This window comes from Microtus oregoni, unplaced genomic scaffold (assembly GCF_018167655.1).
Source record: "Microtus oregoni isolate MIOR12 unplaced genomic scaffold, Mior012 000063F_ref0000156, whole genome shotgun sequence".
NCBI lineage: Eukaryota > Metazoa > Chordata > Mammalia > Rodentia > Cricetidae > Microtus > Microtus oregoni.
Genome location: NW_024543873.1, coordinates 849991 through 863575, shown reverse-complemented (window position 1 = coordinate 863575; position 13585 = coordinate 849991). Strand labels below are relative to the sequence as shown.

Here is a 13585-nt window from a genome sequence, read left to right as displayed (position 1 = left end):
ATTATTTGCAATGCCGTTTGGCCAATAGCCAGAGCATATTTGTGGCTAACTCATATCCTTATCTAACCCATCTCTATTAATCTGTGTATCGCCACGTGGCTTTGAATTAATAGCTAAATTTCTGGAATGAATCTCTGGAGGAGCTACATAGCTTCTCTCTGGTTTTGCTCTTCTTTCTCCCAGCATTCAGTTTAGTTTTCCCCACCTAGCTCTGTTTCCATATATGTTACTATAGGCCTAAAGCTGTTTCTTTATTAACCAATGATATTCACAGCATACAGAGGGGAATCCTACATAGTCACATATTTGCTGTGCCATCTTTCTATGCCCTTATTCTGGGATTTGTTTGGCCCCAAGAGATGTGTGTTCATTTGGAATGTTTTGTTGTGGGAATGACAGTCATGGGATAAGAACACAGATCCCAATGTGGTCATCTCCTCATGTGTATATTAGATACATATGTGCCCTCCTCTCCTGGAATGTGAATCTGCAGGTGTTCTCTCTGGCCCCACACCAGGACCTAATTAGGAGCAATGGGCCCGTCCCTCACTGTTCTTAGGTCTCTACAGAGGAATCTTCCTCTGCATTTGTAGGGCTCTGATCCACAGGCCTACTTTGTGTAGCCAGGCCCTGTCAGTTTCTCAGGACTATACTAAGAGCCTGACTGCAATCTGTGGTAGTACCCCAGGGAGTCTTTCTCACCAGCTCCACCTCACACACACCCCAATGAATCTACCTTCCATCTAAGTCCTGTATATGTCCCTAATACAGCATCCACCTTGGTGCTTATAATCCCAGCACCAGAGTTCCCAGTTCCTCTTTGAGTAGAAGGATGTTGTCTCAAGGTTTCTGTCACTTTGACAAAACACCATGAAAAATGGAAGTTGGAGAAGAAGGGTTTATTTTATGTACACTTCAGCATTGCTGTTCATCACTCAAGGAAGTCAGAACAGGAACACAAACAGGGAAGGTTCACAGAAGCAGGATATTATGAGGAGGGTATGGAGGAGAGCTGCTTACTGGCTTGCTTCCCATGGCTTACTCAGCCTGCTTTCTTAGACTAAGCCCAGGAATGGCACCTTAGCCTGTTGATCAATAATAAAGAAAGTGACTTAGAGTTGGACCTCATGAAGGCCTTTCCTCAACTGGGGCTCCTTCCTCTCTGATGACTCTAGCCTGTGTCAACATGACACACACAAAACCACCCAGTACACACTTTATATGTCCTCTTGAAACTCTTGCTGTGGGGATTCACGTCCTCCATCTCTCCACAGTGCTTCTATAATCCACAAACTTTACTAATACAAGGCTGTACAATAGCCAGTCTAACTGCCCCTCCTCTGTCACACCAGACTTCTGTATGTGCGTCCTCAGTACAAAGCCCTATTTACCCATCTTCTCTATTACAAAGTCCGGATTCCCACTTTACCTGTACTCAGTTTACAAATAGGATTTAACACATCCTGCTGCACCCCCATTTCTAGAGTCTGCCATATGTCACAAGTAATTACAGCATCAAAACCAGATCATGCATTGGCCACTTTCTCACAGGTCATGTGTTCTAACCCCATGACATACAACACCATGTTAATGCCACCCTGATGTGTCTTCCCTGCCAGAACTCAGGTGTAACCCTCTCTGTAGGCTCTCCACACTGCCTCTCCTCCAATCACCCTTGGGCTAACACAGCCTATTGCTCCCTGCATGCTCTGAAGCCTGCATCCTATGTCTTCCACTAACCTGGCCTGGTGCATCTACTGAGAATCCTTCTCCTCTCCTGCTTGAATTGGGAGGATCGATCAATATGCCTCTTGTGCATCTCGGGTTCTTGTGGGAGCAAAGAGGAAGCCTCTTTCTAATGGGCGTAAAAAGGCCTCTTGTGTTTCCTTTGAAACACTACGACCTGTGTCAGGAAGACTCCTAGTAGCATGACTGTGCCATTGAAAGGAGTGATAGTGAACAGACCAGGGGGTAGCCTAGGTCACTGGTCACACTCCCCACTGATGAATGCTCAGAAAGTAGTCTTTTTGTATTTGTTGCAGTACAAGAGTGAACTCGTAGATTTGGGGGAAACTCTGTTTTTGTCGTGAACAGTCTTCTCACTGGGGAATGGTCCTGTTCCTGTTCTTAGGTGTTGTTCCCACAGGGTCGAGTTAAGATGACGATGGTACAATGTGATAAGAGAGAAGAATAGATGTCTGAGCGAGGATTGCCGTCGGGCTTGAGAGACTTTTGTGACTTGTGGAGTAGTAAAGATGATTCAGGGTTTGATCCCTTCCTTTTATCTTCTGTTAAATATTTTCTCAATAATGGACATACACACCTTACTGACCCCCAAAAAGGACATGAAATATTTTGAATACACAACTCTTTATTGCTGAAGGGATAAGGTGTCACAGCCATCAGAAGGTGTCAGTGAAACCTGAAGATCCTGTCTTCATCTGAGGCCTGGACAGGATGATGCTTCAGGACTCCTACAAAAGCTTTACTGCAAGGTGTCCTGGCCATCAGCAGATGCACACTGGAGAATCTGAGACTGCTGATGTTTCCTGTATTGGCCTCTTCTTTTCTTAAACCAGCTCTGCAATAACATGGTGAAAGAGATGGCTTTAGTGTATTCAATAGTCAATATCACAAGTGGAAAACACAACTCTGTGTAACAGTAAATGCCAGTGAGGCTTTAGATTGACCAGACTTTTCTAACCAAGGACACACAAAATCCTATGCAACCCCAGCCCTGGAAGTCAGAATCAGAACAACCGGAAATGGAAAATTCATTAGCTAGTACCTTTCCTGTCTTATGTTCTTTCAAGGAATAGGGAAATATGGCTCTAAGAAAGAGAACGGGGATCAGTAAATCAGGATATGGAGAAGACCAGATATCAAAGGGTCTTCAGGTATTACAATCTACACACTCTCTGCCAAGTAAATGATACCTCATCATTCCCTTGAATTATCTGACTTACTTTAACTACTGCTTAGAATAATGATATCTCCCCTGACTCTCTCGAAATTCTCACCCCACTGCATGAATTCTTGTCTATGTAATCCTCATGATATATGCCTTTAATAGAGAAGATGGGAGAGCTCATATTTTGCCTTGAATCTATGTTAACAAAGGCCTAATGGGTCCCAATTCTGGTTTCCTTTGAATAGATGCAGGAACAGCTGAAACAACTGCCATAGATTATTCAAATTTGATTGTTTGAGATGATCCCAAGATTTCTGATCTAAGTTGAAGAGCCAGAAACCTGAATATATTACTAATTTCTTTTACTTTGACCCTGTACTATTTTATCCATGAAAGATCTACAAAAATGCAAGGCCCTTGCTGGGTGACTGTGGAGGTTTCTGTGTCTTCCCATAGAGGCCTCTTATCTCCTATGCACAGGAAAGGAAGCTGCTGCGAAGTGATGGGCCAGTGCCTGGGCAAAGTCTGGTTTTCATCAGGCTTCCTGAAAATTCAGCAGCCTATTGGTCTAAGAGAGGAGAAGAGAGTGAAGATGAGGTTTTGGGAATGGGCTGCCAGTGCCCTGGAATGCATACATGAGTAACTGCTTTTTAAGTAAGTAGAGGAGAAAGGACTGGGGGATGATGAGGAAAGGAAGGTAGAAAGGGTAAGTGAGGGGACAAGATTAGTCGATAGAAAGAAGAAAGAAAGCAGAAGATAAGAGAAGGGGAAGAGGAAAAGGAAGGGAGAGAAAGGAAGGAAAGAAAGAAGGCATAGATCTGGACACTGTTATCAATCTCTGGTGACTGGGTCCCTATAGCTTAGTGTCAGCATTAACTGGACCATTGATTCTTGTCCTCCTCAGACAGACGGTGGAACCCTGCATCTTCACCTGCATGGCCAACTGTCTCAAACAGAAAATTACTGGTCCCTAGAAACAACTATGACCTCATAGATCAGGACGAGTCAATGATTGGACTCATGCCCTGTGATCTAGTGGGAAATGTGACAGTTTAAGCCAGTGAAGAGGTTCCTCCATCTTCTATTCTTGTTGAGGCCATTTCAGGTAGAAATAGACTTTGACTCTGTCATGGAGAATCCCACGGGAAATTAAGTCTATTCTAGGGACCAAAGATCAGGGATATTCTAGCAAACTTAGCTGTGCTTAAACTTCCTGTTTGTATGAACCCCTCCGCCAGCTAACTGCTATCTTAGCTTCAGTAAACAGCTTGATTCAAACTGATTACTTCTGCACAGGCATCTGCATCTGCTGAGCTAGATGCTAGGACATCTAGGTTTTAAGATGCCCTTACAACCACCATGTTCTGGACACCTGTGGCCATGCCTACGTGCCCAGATACCTGGGTGTCATCCTAGTCAGCTGGAATAAAGACTTTCTATTAGCTATAGACCGTGTGAATGGCCATCTCTGCTCACAACTATGGAGTGCTCCATCCTAATTGGAATGTGTTCATAACGTCCTCCCTTCAAGGCTCAGGGATCAAAGCAGAAGAACAAGCAGAAAACCTGGAATATACAAAGGTGCTGGATAACTCTAAAGGAACAAAAATCTATTTTTTGTACAAAAGGTCAAAAACCAAAATGAAGTCAACACAACACACTTCAACAATACACTTGATTGTACTGCCTTGTACAGACACCTCAATCCTAACTCCCAGTGGAGCTCCACACCAGGCACCCATGTCAGAAGGACAAGGGGTGCTGTGAGATTCACCACTTAGGATATTGGGATACCTGCTTCCTACTTCCCCTCACTGTCAGAAAACAGTCTCCTTCTTTCCCAGGCTCCTCCTCCTCCTCCTCCTCCTCCTCCTCCTGCTCCTCCTCCTCCTTCTCATTCCCCTCTCCTTGTTCTCCCTCCAGCATCTTCTCTTTCTGTTCCAGTGTTTCTGAATCTACTCTGGCATGTATTTCTTTAACAAAACATGTAATTTCTCTGTGTTAAACCACTATAGTCCCATGATTTCAGCTCACCATTTATCAATGGATGGCTTCTTATTGCTCTAGCACTTAAGCAGGTGGGGTGATTACAAGGAATCACACTTGCCAAAAGAGTGTGCAAAGTCACAGCCTATCCCCAGCTCAAACAAACAAAACAAACAAACAAACAAACAAACATCCTTCCCAAATTGACTTGGGAGAGCTAACACTACTCCAAGGGAGGCCTGCACAGAGATGTACTGTTGTCATCTATAGGATTAGGAAAATGAGCCAATTCAGACAATTCATTCAGATATCTTGGGACTCCCTGCTTCCATCATGTAGGTAATAGGGTGAGGTCACTATCACCTGTGGACTTTTGCCCTGGCCATCTGCCATGCCCTCTAATGTTTTCTGGGCTCAAGACAAAAGCTATGGTCTCAATGAGAGTTGAAGCTTGATAGTGATGCCCTATTTCTTGCCAACATGAAGAACATCCTGGGCTCTGTTCTTATACCAGGAGATCCAACGTTTTTAGGCTGAACCTCCAGACAGCAATGTGTTCTGTAACAATGTGGAGAGCAGTTAACAAAACCGCCTCTTCCTTAATACATAGCCAGCTACGGAAATACAGTCACAGTTGCCTGTTAGATGTCACCATCCTCTCAGGCTCCTAGGGAATAAGGGTCCATTATATTGGGAAGTCCTCAAACTGCACATCTTTGCGTCCATGCCATTTCTCTCCCTCCCTGCTCCTTCTATTATGTGGATGTCTAGTATAAAAACGGCCAACTAAAGGACCAGAATACATGAGGGGAACTCAAACAAACCAACAGGATGCCTCCATGAATTCAATCAAAGCCCCAGCTGTCCAGTTAGCTTAGCTCCGAAATAATCACAAAGCAACTTTATTAATTAAGTCACTGTTGGCATATTAGCTCTAGCTAATCTAGCTAGTTCTGCAGTGTATCAGCCTCTAAAGCTGCACTGCATCAGCCCCTAGAGCTCTAGTAAATCAGCCTATCTGGAGCTGCAATGCATTAGCCTTTCTCCGGTGCTGCAGTTCATCAGCATCTAGAGCTGTAGTGTATAGGCCACTAGAGTGATAGTGCATCAGCCTCTATATTTGAAGTACATCAGTATCTCTAGAGCTGATATTTATCACCTCTAGAGCTGCACTGCAACATCTTCTCTGGAGCTGCAGTGCATCAGCCTCTAGAGTTTCAACGCATCAGCTTCTCTAAAGCTGCAGTGCATCAACTTCTCTGGAACTGCAGAGTATTAGACTCTAGAGCTGAAGTGCATAGGCCTCTAGAGGTGCAGTTTATCATCACTCTGGAGCTCCAGTGCATCATCCTCTCTGGAGATGCAGTCCATCATCAGTCTCTCTAGAGCTGCAGTACAAATGGCTCTAGAGTGATAGTCCTTCAGCCTCTCTGGAGTTGCAGTGCATCATCAGTCTCTCTAGAGCTGCAGTACAAATGGCTCTGGAGTGATAGTCCCTCAGCCTCACTAGAGATGCAGTGCATCATCAGTCTCTCTAGAGCTGCAGTACAAATGGCTCTGGAGTGATAGTCCTTCAGCCTCTCTGGAGTTGCAGTGCATCATCAGTCTCTCTAGAGCTGCAGTACAAATGGCTCTTGAGTGATAGTCCATCAGTCTCTCTAGAGATGCAGTGCATCATCAGTCTCATTGGAGCTGCGATTCATCAGCATCTCTAGAGCTGCATTGCATCATCCTCTAGAGCTGTAGTGCATTGGCTTCTCTAAGCTGCAGTGCATCCCTGTCTCCAGAGCTTCCTCACATCAGTCTCTGGGGCTGCAGCACCTCTGTCTCTCTGAAGCTGAAGTACAGGGTCCTGTCATCTCGACAGGGGGAGAATGCCTCACTCCTTCAGCTTTTCTTTTCCAATCTCTCTTCCTCTCCATCCTGGGGGATTCTCCCTCTTCTCTCCCAGTTTCTCCAACCTGAGCCTGGTCCTACTGTACTTTACACCTAGTGGTGTTAGGATGTCAGCCATCAGGGGCTCCTAGGCAGGACTGCTATTTCGCACAAGCTACTGCTGCAGGTAGGGAGTTTGCCTACATCAAGACTCCCTGATCCATGCTGAAGGAAGTTAGCGTGAATAGTATTCTGCACTGCATTTCCCCTTTCTCATTTGCTATGGAGCAGTCAGTTTCTCTGGACTCATGGCCTCAGCTTTTATCCCATGATCTAAACATTAGTCTTTACTGTCTGGAGGAAAGAAATTTATTTGAAAATAATATAGTTACCGCTCTTCCTTAAAGTGAGCTCTATCTTTTCCCACATTCCAAAAAACCCACATGTTTAACATAGTCTCCTTTAAAGGAAAAGAATACTTTCAGTTTTCAAGTTAGTCAACAGAAGACACACTTGACCATGGCTTGGCACCTTTGCTTTTTATGTATTTGCAAACACATCAAAACTGGCAAAGGTGTGTGATATATATGTGTATCTATGTGCAAATGCACACTCGTGCATGCTGAGGACCAAGGTCAGAGTCAAGCATCTTCCTAGCTTGCTCCCCACATGATTTACACTGGCAGGGTTGTCCATGAACCTCAGCTCAGCGACGGACCTAATCTAGGTCTCCCTAAGGATCAACAGTCTCTGCCTCCTGAATAAGAGATTCTGACTACAGGTGAGCTGACACCTGCTAAACTTTATGCTGAGGGTCCCAACTCAGATCCTCAGACTCATGTGGCAAGAGCTTTATCCTTCGGGCCCTCTCCTCAGTACCTACCTGCATTTTGACTATCAATAACATCCCCTGATCGCGTTCTCTTTACTCGATTAACTTAAATGGGCTCAATGTTATTCTTTTAATTAATTAATTAATTATTCATTCATTAAAGATGTCTGCCTCCTCCCCGCCACTACCTCTCATTCCCCCCCTCCAATTATTCCCCCTCCCTCAGCAGCCCAAAGAGCAATCAGGATTCGCTGCCCTGTGGTAAGTCCAAAAACCACCCACCTCCATCCATGTCTAGGATGGTGAGCATCCAAACTGCCTAGGCTCCCACAAAGCCAGTAAGTGCAGTAGGATAAAAAACCCATTACCATTTCTTTTTGTTTAGTGTAACAAAATTAACCCTTTAAAGCTGTCTGCCCCATACATCTCATAACACTGACATGACTATTTTGGCATTGTTTTTAGATAATCTAAACACAGCATGAGGGAACATGAAGGTTCAACTTTGCTGCTGTCTATATCGGCTTTCCACAAACTTACAAAGGTGGAGGGCCAACCATGTGCACTTGTGAGTGTTGTTCCACATGTCTCTTGGATAAATTAAACACAGGTTAGCTATGAAACACTAATTTCTCTCTGGTCTCACTTAATCCACACTTATAACTAAGTGTTTATTTGTTGACACACAGCCCTGTTTTTCCCCTACTGCTTGCTACATCGATGAGAATGTCCCCAAGGTCACTTAGAGTCCTACTACAACAGTACACATAAGTACCCTGAAATGACCTGAGTGTCCGGACTTCAGTATTAATCTCTGTACAGATACCAGTAAACATTAACATTTTCCTAAATGAATGACCTTTTAATACACAATGCTGTCTATATATATGATGTTCACATACTGATTATGAGTAGTCTGTGAATCTCAAATGGCTGAAAGACACTTGAGGAAATGTTCAACATTCTTAGTCATCAGAGAAATGCAAACCAAAACAACTCTAAGATTCCATCTTACACCTGTAAGAATGGCCATGATCAGAACACTGATGACAATTTATGCTGGGGAGGATGTGGGGTAACAGAAACACTACTGCATTTCTGGTGGGAGTGGAAACAGCTTCTTTGAAAATAAGCATGCCGATTTCACAGAAAATTAGGAAACAATCCACCTCCTGACCCAGCAATAGCACTGTTGGTTATATACCACAAAACACTCAATCATGCCAAAAGAACATCAGCTCAAATATGTTCATAGCAGCATTATTCATAAGAGCCAGAACATGGAAACAACCTAGATGGACATCAGACAAGAATGGATGAAGAAAATGGACATTTGTACCATCCCTGACTTCAAACTCTATTACAGAGCTACAGTACTGAAAACAGCTTGGTATTGGCATAAAATCAGAGAAGTTGACCAATGGAATCGAGTAGAAGACCCGGACTTTAACCCACAAACCTATGAACACCTGATTTTCGATAAGGAGCTATAAATATACAGTGGAAAAAAGAGAGCATCTTCAACAAATTGTGCTGGAAAAACTGGATGTCAATCTGTAGAAGAATGAAAATATCATATCTATCACCATGCACAAAACTCAAGTCCAAGTGGTTTAAAAACCTCAATATCAGTCCGAACACACTGAACCTGATAGAAGAGAAAGTGGGAAGTACTCTACAGCACATGGGCACAGGAGACCGCTTCCTATGTATAAGCCCAGCAGCACAGACATTAAGGGCATCATTGAATAAATCGGACCTCCTGAGACTGAGAAGCTTCTGTAAAGCAAAGGACACTGTCACTAAGACAAAAAGTCTCCACTGACTGGGAGAAGATCTTCACCAACCCCACAACGGACAAAGGTTTGATCTCCAAAATATATAAAGAACTCAAGAAACCAGACCATGAAGGGCTAATCAACCCAATTATAAAATGGGGCACTGAGCTGAACAGAGAACTCTCAACAGAAGAAGTTCAAATGGCCAAAAAACACTTAAGGTCATGCTCAACCTCCATAGCGATCAGGGAAATTCAAATCAAGCCAACTTTAAGATACCATCTTACACCTATCAGAATGGCTAAAATAAAAAACACCAATGATAGCCTTTGCTGGCGAGGTTGTGGAGAAAGGGATACACTCATCCATTGCTGGTGGGAATGCAAACTTGTGCAACCACTTTGGAAAGCAGTGTGGTGGTTTCTCAAGAAATTTGGCATCAACCTACCCCTGGACCCAGCAATACCACTCTTGGGAATATACCCAAGAGATGCCCTATCATACAACAAAAGTATATGCTCACCTATGTTCATAGCAGCATTGTTTGTAATAGCCAGAACCTGGAAACAACCTAGATGCCCTTCAATGGAAGAATGGATGAAGAAAGAATGGAATATATACAAATTAGAGTACTACTCAGCGGTAAAAAACAAGGACTTCTTGAATTTTGCATGCAAATGGATGGAAATAGAAAACACTATCCTGAGTGAGGTAAACCAGACCCAAAAAGAGGAACATGGGATGTACTCACTCATATTTGGTTTCTAGCCATAAATAAGGGTTATTGGATCTATAATTTGTGATCCTAGAGAAGCTAAATAAGAAGGTGAACCCAAAGAAAAACATATAGGCATCCTCCTGAATATTAACCTTCATTAGGCAATGAAAGGAGACAGAGATCCACATTGGAGCACTGGACTGAAATCTCAAGGCCCAAATCAGGAGAAGAAGGAGAGAGAGCATGAGGAAGAAACTCAGGACCGTGAGGGGTGCACCCACACACTGAGACAATGGGGATGTTCCATCGGGAACTCGCCAAGTTCAGATGCCTTGGGTCTAAAAAAGCATGGGATAAAACCGGGCTCGCTGAACATAGTGGACAATGAGGACTACTGAGAACTCAAAATCAATGGCAATGGGTTTTTGATCCTACTGCACATACTGGCTTTGTGGGAGCCTAGGCAGTTTGGATGCTCACCTTACTAGACCTGGATGGAGGTGGGGGTTCCTTGGACTTCACACAGGTCAGGGAACCTGATTGCTCTTTGGGCTGACGAGGGATGGGGACTTGATCGGGGGAGGGGGAGGGAAATAGAAGGCAGTGGCGGGGAGGAGGCAGAAATCTTTAAAAAATAAATAACAAAAAAAGAAAATGAACATTTGCACAGCAGTAAATAAATAAGGACATTTTGAAATTTGCAGGCAAATGGATCGATCTAGAAAACACCATATTGGGTGATGTAACTCAGACACACAAACACAAATATAATATATTCACTCATAAGTGGTTTTTAGTCATAAAGCAAAGAAAACCAGCAATCCCAGGGAACCGAGAAAACAAAGAGGACCCTCTGAGAGGCATAAATGGATCTACATAGGAATTAGAAAAAGACAAGATCTCCTGAGTAAAGTGGGAGTGTGGGGGTTACAGGAGAGCGTAGTCAGGAAGAAGGGAAAGGGAAGGGGGAGCAGAGAAAAATATACAGCTCAATAAAGAAAATCAAATATGATAAAAATGATAAAAATTAGAAATGAGCTTTTTAAGATTTTTTTTCTGTTAAGAGATTATGCTGTTTCAAATAATGGGCAAGAACACTTAATGGGTGCCCGTTCCATTTTTACTTCTGGACAACTTCAAGACTCAGTGCTCAGTTACTATTATAACCCAGACAAGGACACCTCTCACCCACGCATGCATTTCATAATGGGTACAAGAACACGGACCATGTCCTGAAGCAGAGTGCCTTGCCCAAAGTCTTTTCGGATTTACTGACCTGCACTCTGGATTCTCTCAGGAACAAGTGCTTTGCAAGGTCCTTTCTGGGAGAAGAAGATGGAAATTGGAGCTGTTAGTGAAATACAGCATTTCAGCTTGGCAAGATGACTTCTGGAGATGCATCACAGGCCAACACAAAACTATGTAGAGATGGTGAGCTCAAAAGTATGAAAGTGGCTTTTCATTGATCTTCATTTTATTGGAAAAATAAAAACATGAATTGACACAAGGTGAAAATTCTATATTAGAAGAGGGATTGCTTAGAAACCACTAGGTCTTGAATACAATTCCCATTATAAAACGGAGTCATCAAGAAGAGATTAAGAAGGTTGAAAAAAAAAACAAAATGAAAACATAAAGAACAAATTGAGAGGCACCAACCAGTTTCTAGAATCCACACTGCATATATATATATATATATATATATATATATATATATATATGTGTGTGTGTGTGTGTGTGTGTGTGTGTGTATACTTATATGTATATGTGCATATGTGAATATATATATATATATATATATATATATATATATATATATATATACATATATTTGACCTCCCAGACATCTTTCCCATACTCAGCAACTAAACAAAGACCTCATGCTTGGGCTAAAAGCAGATAGGGCCCATAGTGTGAATAACACACTTCCTAATGAAATGCTGATGGATGGGAGTTGGAACAGCTATTGAAACAAGTCACATACCTTATGATCTCATCGGGGTACTTAGTTTTTTCAAAAACATCTTCCAACTCATTCAGCTGCCTGGGGGTGAGACCAAACTTTATCCATGGCCTTGTGCGCCTGACTTGTGACACTCTGCCAGCAGCCATGGTATTCTGCTCCTTCAACAGTGGGTTTCTGTACACTTGGTGGCTCCCATGGCTCTCATGCCTGATGTCATCACAAACGTAGTTGAAGTTAACAACGTGGGTCACATCATCCTCGTGGTGTGAGATGCCCTGGTTCTTTGGTTTGTCGGAACCTTTTAGAGAACCTTCACCATAGATGACAATTTCTCTTGCTGCAGTGGCCTCATGTTCAAAATCAAGGCTCCCCTCAATCTCATTTTCACCCAGTTTTTAGAAATTGTGGTCCACATGTTGGGATTGGAAAGCCATGATGAGACCTAAAAGAGAGAAGTGTCATCTCCATAAATGGTTTGTGGATTGAAATGACTTTGCAGCATGTAGGTTTTTAGCAAGTTTCACATCTGTCCTCTTTCCATCACACAACCCCTATAGGAGATACGTGCCCACTGAAGGTGGCTCTAGGGAGCATGTGCAGAATGGATCTAACATGGATCCAACCAAGTACACCAAAGCCTCGAGGAATGGAGTGGAGGAGAAAGAAAGCTGTTGCAGGTGCACAAGTAGGGATGAGGACATGCATTTACACCGAGCACATGGCCTCTGGGTGAACCCCTGGAGAACTCTAGCTTCTGTATCTCACTGGGTGCACACTGCAAGATCTGGGAATTAAGTGGACATGGTTATGTCAGCTAGTGTTTGTGCCAGTTTCCTTGAGAGGACAGTGAAAACACACCAACACTGTCCTCTACCTGAAGGAGTGCCATGGTTGTGAAGTGGAGTTTATGTAGCATTTGGGGGGACAAGTCACTGCAAAACATTTGACGTCACCATTGAAACAATGAAAATGCTCCAGATGGTTTATTGGGAATCTCCATCAGAGTCACTGTACGATGTCCTGCTCAGTACTTCTCATGTCTGACTAGGCTGACACTGTGTGTGTCTCTGCCCTTTTCACAGTGCCAGCAAACTCCTGAAGCTGAGAGTGCTCTGTAACAGTATTGAGCTGAGAAAGCACCATATATACAGTAAGTATACAAAAGTGAAAGAACCTCTGGCTAGCTTCCATTCGAACAATTAATATTCTCAAAGAAATTTCCTCAGTGAGCTGAGATGTTGGAAAATATCAAGAGGATCTCATTAAGAAAATGTAATCCTTCACCCAGAGACTTGATGGAAACAGATGTAGAACTACAATCACTGACCTAGGCCCTCTTCCCATGTTTTACAGTTTTGTAAATTATGGTCTTGGTCTTCTGGTAGGGCTCCTAACAGTGGGGATATCTCTGACCCTGTGATCTGCTTTGGGAACCTTATCCTCCTACTGTATTGTATTATTCAACCTTAATAGTAGATGACATGCCTAGTCTTACTTCAATTTGATATGCCACAGATGG

The 13585-nt window shown here is 43.1% G+C and overlaps 1 protein-coding gene across 1 annotated transcript; it reads right to left on the bottom strand.

Annotated features, from left to right (window-relative positions):
* Positions 1-2485: 2485 nt before the first annotated feature.
* Positions 2486-12500, bottom strand: LOC121439803 (homeobox protein unc-30-like). Its single transcript, XM_041640426.1, is given in 3 exon segments — positions 2486-2581; positions 11377-11422; positions 12085-12500. Coding segments are annotated over 3 exon segments (558 nt in total).
* Positions 12501-13585: the final 1085 nt, after the last annotated feature.